The 12,723-nt window shown below is 39.7% G+C and overlaps 4 protein-coding genes across 14 annotated transcripts in view; all 4 read left to right on the forward strand.

Annotated features, from left to right (window-relative positions):
- LOC120567191 (protocadherin gamma-A11-like) overlaps positions 1 to 12,723 on the forward strand; it is a 270,004-nt gene that overhangs the window by 110,142 nt on the left and 147,139 nt on the right. The gene's annotated exons all lie outside the window — the stretch shown is intronic.
- LOC120567196 (protocadherin beta-16-like) lies at positions 770 to 3,790 on the forward strand. Its single transcript, XM_039814112.1, has one exon. It carries the CDS (start codon positions 849 to 851, stop codon positions 3,381 to 3,383), a length of 2,535 nt encoding a protein of 844 aa, XP_039670046.1. The 5' UTR covers positions 770 to 848; the 3' UTR covers positions 3,384 to 3,790.
- On the forward strand, positions 3,960 to 6,753 carry LOC120567207 (protocadherin beta-16-like). The gene has a single exon (XM_039814122.1). The coding sequence runs from the start codon at positions 4,270 to 4,272 to the stop codon at positions 6,736 to 6,738; it is 2,469 nt and encodes an 822-aa protein (XP_039670056.1). The 5' UTR covers positions 3,960 to 4,269; the 3' UTR covers positions 6,739 to 6,753.
- LOC120567205 (protocadherin gamma-A3-like) lies at positions 7,653 to 10,718 on the forward strand. The gene has a single exon (XM_039814121.1). The coding sequence runs from the start codon at positions 7,862 to 7,864 to the stop codon at positions 10,331 to 10,333; it is 2,472 nt and encodes an 823-aa protein (XP_039670055.1). The 5' UTR covers positions 7,653 to 7,861; the 3' UTR covers positions 10,334 to 10,718.

Genomic DNA, 12,723 nt, shown 5'->3' on the forward strand with positions numbered 1-12,723 from the left:
TTCATATGTTTGTACTGATACAACTAATTGCAGTTGTATAGTGGGCATATAAAAACCCTGTTGCACAGGATGGTGTTTACGGTCTGTTTTGCAACTCTTGCTGTCCATGGTGCTGAAGTGTTGCTGTCCGCTGAGATACTGTTGTCATTTGAGGACGTTGCGCTGGGTTAACTTTAAAATGACCTGGTTAATTGAATTTCACAATGTTGTGACTAATAATAATAACAATAATAATCATAATAATAATAAAGCTAGTGATATTATTAAGCGACTATGAAGTATTTCATTCATTTATTTTTGTTTGCTTTTTCAACCTAAAAGTAACATGGACATTAATATACATTTATGTTAATTTGCCATAGGGTAAGAATGTCTTTTTTTATTTCTTTATGTACGCTCTAGGCTTTGTTTAAGAAAAATCTTTCATAGAGACATCAGCCCCATCGTCTTACACATTTATCATTTTGCCAACAGAAAAAATAGCTTTGAATTTCTGAGCTTTGAAATATTAGGTAGATGTTTCCTGGCAATTAAAGAGAGGCCTTTCTCTGAATTAATTATTTGCCTTGCATTAGATTGAGCAAACACCTGCCAAATATACCATAACTATAGAACATATCCGAAACACTAAACTCGTTGAGTTGGATGGCTGGCTATACGGTCTCATATTTTAGCCTCTAAGTGATGCTGTTGCCTGGTAAATCAAATCTACCGTGCAATGTCAGGCATTGCTGTCCCCGCCCCTGTCACTGCGTCATACAAGAGAAAATGATCGGTTTCATACGAGCTGAGGCTCATCGGAGACACAGTTGCTTTACACTTCTAAAGCTAATCTAAATTAATCTGTAATGTATGCGTTTTCCTCAGTGAATTTAAATCTTCATTTCATTGTTCGATTTACTCTAAAACCCTGTTTCCACATGGAATTTAAAGAACATCCTCGACGCGGAGGAGTAAGATGGCGATTGTTTGGACGATTGCGAGGGGCAGTGTATCTGTTTATTTTTCAATTCATTTTTCTTAATCAAACGAAGGCACAGATCCGGTATTCCATCCCAGAGGAGATGAAGAAAGGGTCCCTTGTTGGTAACGTCGCACAAGATCTTGGTTTGGATTTGCAAAGGCTCCGTTCTGGCCGGGCCCGTATCGTGACCGGAGAAAACATCCAGTACACGGAGCTGAAGACAGACAAAGGGACTTTGGTTGTGAATGAGAGAATAGACCGAGAGCAGCTTTGTGGTGACGTAACACCGTGTAGCTTTACATTTGAGATTTTATTGGAAAAACCAATGGAGTTGCACCCTGTAACGATAGAAGTATTGGACGTAAACGACAACGCTCCCACTTTTCAAAATAGTCACTTGAAATTTGAAATAAGCGAATCAGCTGTGCTTGGTTCCCGTTTTGATTTAGAGAGTGCGGACGATGCTGATGTTGGGGAAAACAGTCTGCAGAATTATATCTTAACTCCGAACGAGAATTTTGTTTTGAAACAACATGTGAATCCGGACGGCAGTAAATATGCTGAAATGGTGCTTCAGAAACCCTTAGATAGAGAAGAACAGCCACGCCTGTCTCTAAAACTGTTGGCCGTGGACGGCGGAAATCCACAGAGATCGGGTACGGTAAATATAGACGTCAACATTCTAGATGCCAATGATAATGCCCCTGTGTTTAATCAGTCTGTGTATAAGGCCACGGTGATTGAAAATGCACCAACAGGCTCTCATGTTGTTACTGTGAATGCAAGCGACATAGATAGCGGCTTATACGGACAAGTAACATATTCATTTTCAAAATCAAAAGCAGGGATAGCTGATTTGTTCGATATAGATGAGGCTACTGGAAGAATATATGTGTCCAAGGAAATAGATTTTGAAGAAGACAAAAAAATTGAGTTCAGGGTTGAAGCCAAAGATCAAGGCGGACTGACAGATTCTAGCAAAGTTGAAATTGAGGTAATCGATGTAAATGATAATGCTCCGGTCATTAACGTTATGTCATTCACGAGTCCTGTGTCAGAAGATTCCCCTGCTGGTACCACCATTGGCATAATTAATGTGAAAGATCTTGATTCAGGTGAAAACGGACAAGTAAGGTGCACGATCGAAGGAAATGTTCCTTTTAAAATTAAATCCAACGTGAGAAATTATTATGCATTGATGACTGATGCTGCATTAGATCGTGAAAATCTGTCAGAATGTAACATCACTGTTATTGCCTCAGACGCAGGATCGCCACCCCTCTCAACTAAAAGAACATTTTATCTTAAGGTCTCAGATGTCAATGATAATGCTCCAATATTTCCACGAGGCTCTTATAGTGCATTCATCACAGAGAATAACTATCCAGGTGTATCTATACTAAGTGTTAATGCTAAAGACCCCGATGAAAACCAGAATGCCCGTGTTTCCTATATTTTGGAAGAGTCTGAGATAGGCGGATCTCCAGTTTCTGAATATGTGTCTATAAATGCAGAAAGTGGAGTGTTACAAGCAGTGCGCTGTTTTGATTATGAGCAGATCAAACAGATTGGAATCACTATCAAAGCGCAGGATGGCGGCTCTCCTCCACTTAGTAGCAATGTGACTGTGAAAATACTGATCCAGGACCAGAACGACAACCCTCCTCAGGTTCTGTACCCAGTCCAGACTGGTGGCTCTCTGGTGGCTGAAATGGTGCCTCGTTCAGCAGATGTGGGCTATCTGGTCACTAAAGTGGTGGCTGTTGATGTGGACTCTGGACAGAATGCCTGGCTCTCCTATAAACTGCAGAAAGCCACAGACAGGGCGCTGTTTGAAGTGGGCTTACAGAATGGAGAAATAAGAACTATCCGCCAAGTCACTGACAAAGATGCTGTGAAACAAAGACTGACTGTTATAGTGGAGGACAACGGGCACCCCTCTCGTTCAGCTACAGTCATTGTTAACGTGGCGGTGGCGGACAGCTTCCCTGAAGTGCTGTCTGAGTTCACTGACTTTACACACGACAAGGAGTACAATGACAACCTGACTTTTTACTTAGTGTTGGCTTTGGCTGTAGTTTCCTTCCTCTTCATCACGTGTTTAGTGGTTATTATATCAGTGAAAATCTACAGATGGAGACAGTCTCGCATCCTGTATCACTCCAATCTCCCTGTGATTCCATATTATCCACCACGTTACTCAGACACTTTGGGGACAGGGACTCTCCAACACGTGTACAATTACGAGGTGTGCAGGACGACTGACTCCAGAAAGAGTGACTGTAAGTCCGGCAGAGCTGGTAGTCAGAACGTGCTGATAATGGACCCCAGTTCTACAGGGACGATGCAGCGGATACAGAGTGAAAAGAGCATCCTGGATGAACCAGACTCTCCTCTAGAGGTTAGTTCAATAATGTAGATTTGTCTCTGTGCAGTTATTTCTCCTTCTGTGTTTAGTTACATTGATAGTGAAGTGCTTCACTCTATACCGTCCTTTTCAGCACCATGGGCAGTATCTCACGTTGCAGCACTTTATAGGAATACTGATGTAGAACTTAAACATATACTCATTTCTCAGTTAGTGATAGCGGACTGAGATATTTTAGTTTCTAAATGTGCTTTCACAGCGTGAGTGGTCAACTGAGTCTTTTAGTGTTCATTCACTCGTGATTGTTGAAGGAAAGGGTTTGTAAGTGACTAAAATGATTCTACTGACAGGCAAAAATGCTCCATTCACTGCAACATTCAACATCGCTTCCTGAGTCGTGATAAAGTTGTAGTTGCTTTTTGTTATTTTTTGTGACATGTATTGCAATGTTCTATGTATTCACACTTCTGCATATCTTTTTTTAAGAGATAACTCTTGTTATGATTTTATACTATAAATAAAATTGAATTGAGAATATTTTAATTATGAGGTTATTGTTCTTTTGCGGAAGATTGTGTTTAACATTTTTTAGATTATTTAGATTTTCCACCAATCAAATTTAATCAACCACTTAATATTTCCAGAAATAATTCTATATTGTGTTTCGGATTTTGAACTCTAAGGGACGCTGTTAGTCAATCTAACACATTCTCTACAAAATTACCACACAGTCCCCTCCCTAACCACCGTGTCTTATGAGGTAAAATGAGGTAGTCTGCACTGTAGGCTGGCATTCGAGGAAAACAGACATGTATTAATTGATAACTCCATTCAGATATATACGGTAAACTGAAAAGTGGACACAATTTTTCTTTAGAGGTACGTTCAGTGTTTTTTTTTCTTCTTCTCAAGAATACGTACTGTGCGTTGATCGTTGATGAGCATATTTTTTTTTGCTATGGCATGTGGAATAACACCCTACTCCCGGTGCGTAAAATGGCGCTTTGGCTGCGGACAGAATTGGAAGCTTCTGTTCTTTGTTTTTTATCTACACCACATGGTCAGCGGACATATCCGTTATTCAATCCCAGAGGAGATGAAGAAAGGCTCCCTAATCGGTAATGTAGCACAGGACCTTGGTTTGGATCTGAAAATTATTCGTTCTGGTCGGGCCCGCATCGTGACCGGAGAAAGCATCCAGTATACTGAGCTGAAGACAGACAAAGGGATTTTAGTCGTGAAAGAGAGAATAGACCGGGAGCAGATTTGCGGAGACGCGACGCCGTGTAGTTTCAGCTTCGAGGTGATTCTAGAAAACCCAATGGAGTTACATCAAATTACAGTTGAAATAACAGACATAAATGATCATTCCCCCACGTTCAAAAGAAATAGCATCAATTTTGAAATCAGCGAATCAGCTAATACTGGCGCTCGATTTCCATTGACAAGTGCAGAAGACCCAGATGTGGGTGTCAATGGACTCAGAGAATATTTTTTGACCGAGAATGAGAATTTTGTTCTGAAACAAAACTCCAATGCAGATGGAAAGAAATATGCAGAGATGGTGCTTCAGAAGCTATTAGACAGAGAGACGAATCCTAATCTATCTCTAAAGCTCATAGCTGTAGACGGTGGGACTCCGCAGAGATCTGGTACAGTAAATATAGATATCACTGTTCTTGATGCCAATGATAATGCGCCTGTTTTTAATCAGTCGGTGTACAAAGCTACAGTGATGGAGAACTCTCCCAGAGATACTTACGTTACCACTGTTAATGCTAGTGACGCAGATTTCGGGTCAAATAGTATTGTAACGTATTATTTGTCAGATCTCAATAGTGTTATCGGGAATGTATTTATGATTGATAAAACAACTGGCATTATTTTGATAATAGGTTCTGTTGATTATGAAAAAGATAAAAAGTACGAACTTAGAATCGATGCAAAAGATCAGGGGGGTTTGACTGATTCAAGTAAAGTCATAATTGAAGTAATTGATGTAAATGACAACGCCCCTACCATAAGCGTCATGTCATTCACTAGTCCTGTGTCAGAGGACTCTCCTCCTGGTACAACTATTGGCATTATAAATGTAAAAGACTTGGATTCTGGTGATAACGGACAAGTAAGCTGTAGGATTGAACAAAATGTACCTTTCAAGATTAAATCTAATTTAAGAAATTACTATACTTTGGTAACAGATACTGCATTAGATCGTGAAACTGTTTCAGAATATAACATCACTATTGTTGCGACAGATGCAGGAATGCCTCCTCTCTCAACAAAACGAAGCTTTCATTTAAAGGTCTCTGATGTGAACGATAATGCTCCAGTGTTTTCACAAGGTGTTTACAATGCGTTTATTGCAGAGAATAACTCTCCAGGCGTTTCTGTTCTCACCGTTAGTGCTAAAGATCCTGATGAAAACCAAAACGCCCGTATATCTTATATTCTGGAAGATGCTAATATCGGCGCATCTCCAGTTTCTGAATATGTTTCTATAAATTCAGAAACTGGAGTGATACACGCAGTGCGCTCATTTGATTATGAGCAAATTAAACAGCTGGTTTTCGTCATCAAAGCACAGGATGGAGGCTCTCCACCACTCAGTAGCAATATGACTGTGAAAATACTGATCCAGGACCAGAACGACAACCCTCCTCAGGTTCTGTACCCAATCCAGACTGGAGGCTCTCTGGTGGCTGAAATGGTGCCTCGTTCAGCAGATGTGGGCTATCTGGTCTCTAAAGTGGTGGCTGTTGATGTGGACTCTGGACAGAATGCCTGGCTCTCCTATAAACTGCAGAAAGCCACAGACAGGGCGCTGTTTGAAGTGGGCTTACAGAATGGAGAAATAAGAACTATCCGCCAAGTCACTGATAAAGATGCTGTGAAACAAAGACTGACTGTTATAGTGGAGGACAACGGGCACCCCTCTCGTTCAGCTACAGTCATTGTTAACGTGGCGGTGGCGGACAGCTTCCCTGAAGTGCTGTCTGAGTTCACTGACTTTACACACGACAAGGAGTACAATGACAACCTGACTTTTTACTTAGTGTTGGCTTTGGCTGTAGTTTCCTTCCTCTTCATCACGTGTTTAGTGGTTATTATATCAGTGAAAATCTACAGATGGAGACAGTCTCGCATCCTGTATCACTCCAATCTCCCTGTGATTCCATATTATCCACCACGTTACTCAGACACTTTGGGAACAGGGACTCTCCAACACGTGTACAATTACGAGGTGTGCAGGACGACTGACTCCAGAAAGAGTGACTGTAAGTTCGGCAGAGCTGGTAGTCAGAACGTGCTGATAATGGACCCCAGTTCTACAGGGACGATGCAGCGGATACAGAGTGAAAAGAGCATCCTGGATGAACCAGACTCTCCTCTAGAGGTCAGTTAAACAGTTTACTTCGTCTCTTCTCTGTGTTTTGTCATTGTATTTATTACAAACAGTTGCTTGCTATACCGTCACTTTCAGCACCATGGAGAGCATCTTAGTCGGGTTGTATCAATTGATAGGAATTCCGGTTTAACAGGTGAGCATATATCGTAGCTGTCAAAACGTATCCCTAAAACAATCAATGTGCATAGAATTTGCTGTAATAATGCCTAAATAATAGTCATAGTCATACTGTCAACTTTCTTTTCTTATCTCCATTTTGTTAATATAATATGCGCTCGTTTAAAGGATGGTGAGAGCATGATTTAGGTTGAGCTGTTAAAAGCACTTCGTAAATGTTGAGTATAGTTAGTTATCACCATTAATCAATAAAAATCTCACCGCTGAGTAATCTCCAAAAACAGAACACGGATCCGTCACCTCTGATGTGCAAGGCAACACATCTATCACACCTCCACATCCTAATCGTTCGCTGCACTATGTGGAATTCACACGTTAGCTTTTGGGCCACGCATTTAAATCCTTAGAAAGACGTTTTGCATAGTAATAGTGCATAGTATATGTATTATATTACACATAATGTTCTGCAGCACCTTGTAAGATAATGCATTGTTGTATGGACGCATTGCTGTAGTTACATAATGAAAACATTCATATTTTCATTTTATTTTGGACAGGTCGTTGTTACAAGTCATCGTTTACTTTTACGGAATTATTTAGATTTGGACATTTGCTTGAAATTAGAAATAATGTCTTGTAAATTAATCTCACCGTGATTTTTACAACAGAGATCTGTTAGTTCTATCAGTCTATTTCATAGTGTTACAGTACTGCTGTTGTTTGCCTCATTTCATGTTCCCTTTTTTGACTCTAAGGGACGCTGTTGGTCAGTAAAATATTTTCAGTGTTATGTCGTCATTTAGTCCATCCGCCGACTGACTATACAGTGAGGAAGGCTCTCTGTGTTTTGTCGAGGTTTAGGGCACGTAGGAGAGAACATGGTCTCGCAGACTTGCATATAAAAATTGAAGAAGTGTTTAGATGTAACCAGTAAACGGATATATCAGAACCAGCTTTACCGTCATATCAACTGGATACAGTTGTTTTTTGATTATTTGTTGCCATGATGGCAAATCGAGGATCTCTCACCTACATATGCTCAAGATGGCCATTGTCGTATGGAATGCGACGGCAAATAGGACTGCTTATGTTTCTGCTTCATGTAATTAACATGGTAGGTGGCCAGATTCGTTATTCTATACCAGAGGAGATGAAGAAAGGCTCTGTTATTGGTAATGTAGCTCAAGACCTTGGTTTGGATTTGAAAAGGCTCCGTTCTGGTCGGGCCCGTATCGTGACCGGAGAAAACATTCACTACACCGAGCTGAAGACAGACAAAGGGATTCTAGTCGTGAATGAGAGAATAGACCGAGAGCAGCTTTGTGGAGACGTAACGCCGTGTAGCTTCAGCTTTGAGGTGATTTTAGAAAACCCAATCGAATTGCACAGAATAACTGTTGAGGTTTTGGATATAAATGATCATGCTCCTGTCTTCCCAAATAAAGACACTGCTATTGGGTTTGAAATCAGCGAATCAGCTGCAGTTGGAGTGCAGTTTCCACTGCAGAGTGCAGATGATCTGGATGTGGGGCAAAACGCGTTGCAAGATTATATTTTATCACCAAACGACAATTTCATTTTGAAGCAACATGCAAATCCAGATGGAAGTAAATATTGTGAGATTGTGCTCCAGAGGTCTTTAGACAGAGAGAAACATCCCCATCTGTCCTTAAAACTAATCGCAGTTGACGGGGGAACACCACAGAGATCTGGTACAGTAAATATAGATATCACTGTGTTAGATGCCAATGATAATATTCCCGTTTTTAACCAATCGGTGTATAAAGCATCTGTGATGGAAAACACAACAAAAGGCACGAGCATTATTACAGTAAATGCTACAGACGCCGACAGTGGTTCAAATGGACTCATTACTTACAGTTTGTCTAAGACGAAAGGAAGCGCAGGAAATATATTCAATGTTGATGAAAACACCGGCACAGTTTCTGTGTCTGGTCAGATAGATTATGAAAAAGACAGAAAATATGAGGTGAGAGTCGAGGCAAAGGATCAGGGTGGCTTAATAGGAACAAGTAAAGTTATAGTTGATGTTTTTGATGTCAACGACAATGCACCAGTTATAAATATTATGTCATTTTCTAGCCCCGTATCGGAGGATGCTCTTCCTGGTACAACTGTTGCTGTTTTGAACATAAAAGACGCAGATTCTGACAAAAATGGGCAAATAAAATGTTCCATAGATGGCAAACTTCCCTTTAAGATCGAATCATCTTTGACAAACTATTACAATTTGATCTCAGATCAACATTTTGATAGAGAATCCGTCTCAGACTATAATATAACAATAACAGCCATTGATTTGGGGTCTCCACCTCTTTCCAGCTCAACAAAATTGCATCTTAAAATCTCTGACGTAAACGACAACGCACCGTTATTTGATAAAAACAGCTATTCTGCTTACATCACAGAGAATAATTCCCCTGGAATTTCCATATTTGCGCTTAGCGCGCGGGACTCTGATTGGAATCAAAACGCCAGAATCTCGTATCTTTTAGAAGATAGCCAAGTCAGTGGTAGTCCAGTTTCTACTTATGTTTCCTTAAACTCTGAAACTGGAGTTCTTAGCGCGGTTCGTTCTTTTGATTATGAGCAAATCAAACAGCTTCAGATAGTAGTCAAAGCGCAGGATGGAGGCTCTCCTCCACTCAGTAGCATTGTGACTGTGAAAATACTGATCCAGGACCAGAACGACAACCCTCCTCAGGTTCTGTACCCAGTCCAGACTGGTGGCTCTCTGGTGGCTGAAATGGTGCCTCGTTCAGCAGATGTGGGCTATCTGGTCACTAAAGTGGTGGCTGTTGATGTGGACTCTGGACAGAATGCCTGGCTCTCCTATAAACTGCAGAAAGCCACAGACAGGGCGCTGTTTGAAGTGGGCTTACAGAATGGAGAAATAAGAACTATCCGCCAAGTCACTGATAAAGATGCTGTGAAACAAAGACTGACTGTTATAGTGGAGGACAACGGGCACCCCTCTCGTTCAGCTACAGTCATTGTTAACGTGGCGGTGGCGGACAGCTTCCCTGAAGTGCTGTCTGAGTTCACTGACTTTACACACGACAAGGAGTACAATGACAACCTGACTTTTTACTTAGTGTTGGCTTTGGCTGTAGTTTCCTTCCTCTTCATCACGTGTTTAGTGGTTATTATATCAGTGAAAATCTACAGATGGAGACAGTCTCGCATCCTGTATCACTCCAATCTCCCTGTGATTCCATATTATCCACCACGTTACTCAGACACTTTGGGGACAGGGACTCTCCAACACGTGTACAATTACGAGGTGTGCAGGACGACTGACTCCAGAAAGAGTGACTGTAAGTCCGGCAGAGCTGGTAGTCAGAACGTGCTGATAATGGACCCCAGTTCTACAGGGACGATGCAGCGGATACAGAGTGAAAAGAGCATCCTGGATGAACCAGACTCTCCTCTAGAGGTTAGTTCAATAATGTAGATTTGTCTCTGTGCAGTTATTTCTCCTTCTGTGTTTAGTTACATTGATAGTGAAGTGCTTCACTCTATACCGTCCTTTTCAGCACCATGGGCAGTATCTCACGTTGCAGCACTTTATAGGAATACTGATGTAGAACTTAAACATATACTCATTTCTCAGTTAGTGATAGCGGACTGAGATATTTTAGTTTCTAAATGTGCTTTCATAGCGTGAGTGGTCAACTGAGTCTTTTAGTGTTCATTCACTCGTGATTGTTGAAGGAAATGGTTTGTAAGTGACTAAAATGATTATACTGACAGGCAAAAATGCTCCATTCACTGCAACATTCAACATCGCTTCCTGAGTCGTGATAAAGTTGTAGTTGCTTTTTGTTATTTTTTGTGACATGTATTGCAATGTTCTATGTATTCACACTTCTGCATATCTTTTTAAGAGATAACTCTTGTTATGATTTTATACTATAAATAAAATTGAATTGAGAATATTTTAATTATGAGGTTATTGTTCTTTTGCGGAAGATTGTGTTTAACATTTTTTAGATTATTTAGATTTTCCACCAATCAAATTTAATCAACCACTTAATATTTCCAGAAATAATTCTATATTGTGTTTCGGATTTTGAACTCTAAGGGACGCTGTTAGTCAATCTAACACATTCTCTACAAAATTACCACACAGTCCCCTCCCTAACCACCGTGTCTTATGAGGTAAAATGAGGTAGTCTGCACTGTGTTTTGTTTGTTTAAAAGATTACCAAAGATAAACCACTTACCCTAGAAAAGAGTTGAAAAAACTGAATGGTTCTCGAAATTCCGAACCGTCCCAGATTGCGTCTCGCCAATATTCGCAGAGATTATGTAAAACAGCTCCAAAGTTAGGCCAAAAAAAACTAAGAGGATAAAAAACACACATAGAACATGTCCAAGTTAAAAAAAATTTTTTTTAAATCAACCATTTGCATGATCAAGGAGCTGTAAAATGCATACAATTCTACATGTTGTCAGCTGTAAAAAGATCCAAAGCGTTTCTTCCTGTGAGGCATGGTCATGTGATGAAAATTCAAGCCTAAGCATCAAAACACAGCACAGCCTATTGGCAAACAGTGGTGGAAGAAGTATTCAGATCCTTTACTTCAAAGTGCCATACCACACTGTAAAAATAGTCTGTTACAATAAAAGTCCTACATTAGAAATGTTACTTAAGTAAAAATATGTAAGTATCATCAATAAAATGTACTCAAAGTCAGTCATTTTGACTTTAGTACAGTACTTCAGTAAATGTAATTAGTTACATTCCACCACTGGTGTTAAGTGTGTACAAATGTAACTAATTATTTGTGTGAATGATGTAGAGCCAAAATTCTTTTTTTTCCCTGTATTGTATATCCATGTCTCCCCGTAGGGAAATGTTAAATTATCTGATTCAATTGTTTTTTTGTTTGTTTTTTTAAATAAATTATCAAATAAATCGAACTTACGTTTTTCCTTTTTGTGTTTAATGCCATGATAACTTAGTTATACAGCTCAAAGACATTTAGGAGCTATTCCTACTTCTGCCCATCATTGTGCTTGTTTAAATTGAGATGCGAGACTTGCCCATAGATTGAAAAATGAGCTCACAGTGAGTAATAATGTGACAAGAGCAAAAAAACGCTCAAACATGAATTGATTTTCAGTTTTGGAAAGGTAATGCTGCATTAATAATTTTCAAACGCCACATATCTGTGCAAATTTTACAGCCAAAGTTCTTATTTAGTTCTTTAAACAATATAATCGCTTGGCAAGTAAGGATGCTGTTATTATGGTTTACATCAAACGTACATCGAAAAGATGAAGTGAGCATACAGTCATAGCAAATTATAAAGAAAATGTCAATGCCGAACATTAGGATAAGGCAGAACCCGGACCCAAAACATATGTCTTCACAATAGTGACATGACTAGCCTTCTTCCTAGATGTGCACTGCATATTACAGTTGAACTCGTCGTACTGCAGAATTGTTGGATATCAATGTATTTTAGAGGTGAGTGATTAACCTCCACATCTGTCTTTATAATACCTTCCAAACCATTGAATCATCATTGTAGTGAGTCATTAATATGGTTTTAGAGTTTAAACATGTATATTTCCATTAAAAATAACGATTTTATGTATTCTATTTCAAATCAGTTGTTTATTCTTTGCAGTGTACTGCTGGCGAATTGTTTGAGAATTAGATTTAATTTCCTTTATTTTTGACAGGTCCCTTTGTGGCTTACTTTTAAACCGAATCTGGCCTTATACAGTATCCTCAGTTGGAATATGTTTTAATTTTCTAAATACTTGACATTCCAATGTGATTTCCACACGAGGTAAAGATGAATTCAGTGTGTCTGCTTTAGAGCACTAAGG

The sequence above is a fragment of the Perca fluviatilis genome, chromosome 10 (assembly GCF_010015445.1).
Source record: "Perca fluviatilis chromosome 10, GENO_Pfluv_1.0, whole genome shotgun sequence".
Lineage (NCBI taxonomy): Eukaryota > Metazoa > Chordata > Actinopteri > Perciformes > Percidae > Perca > Perca fluviatilis.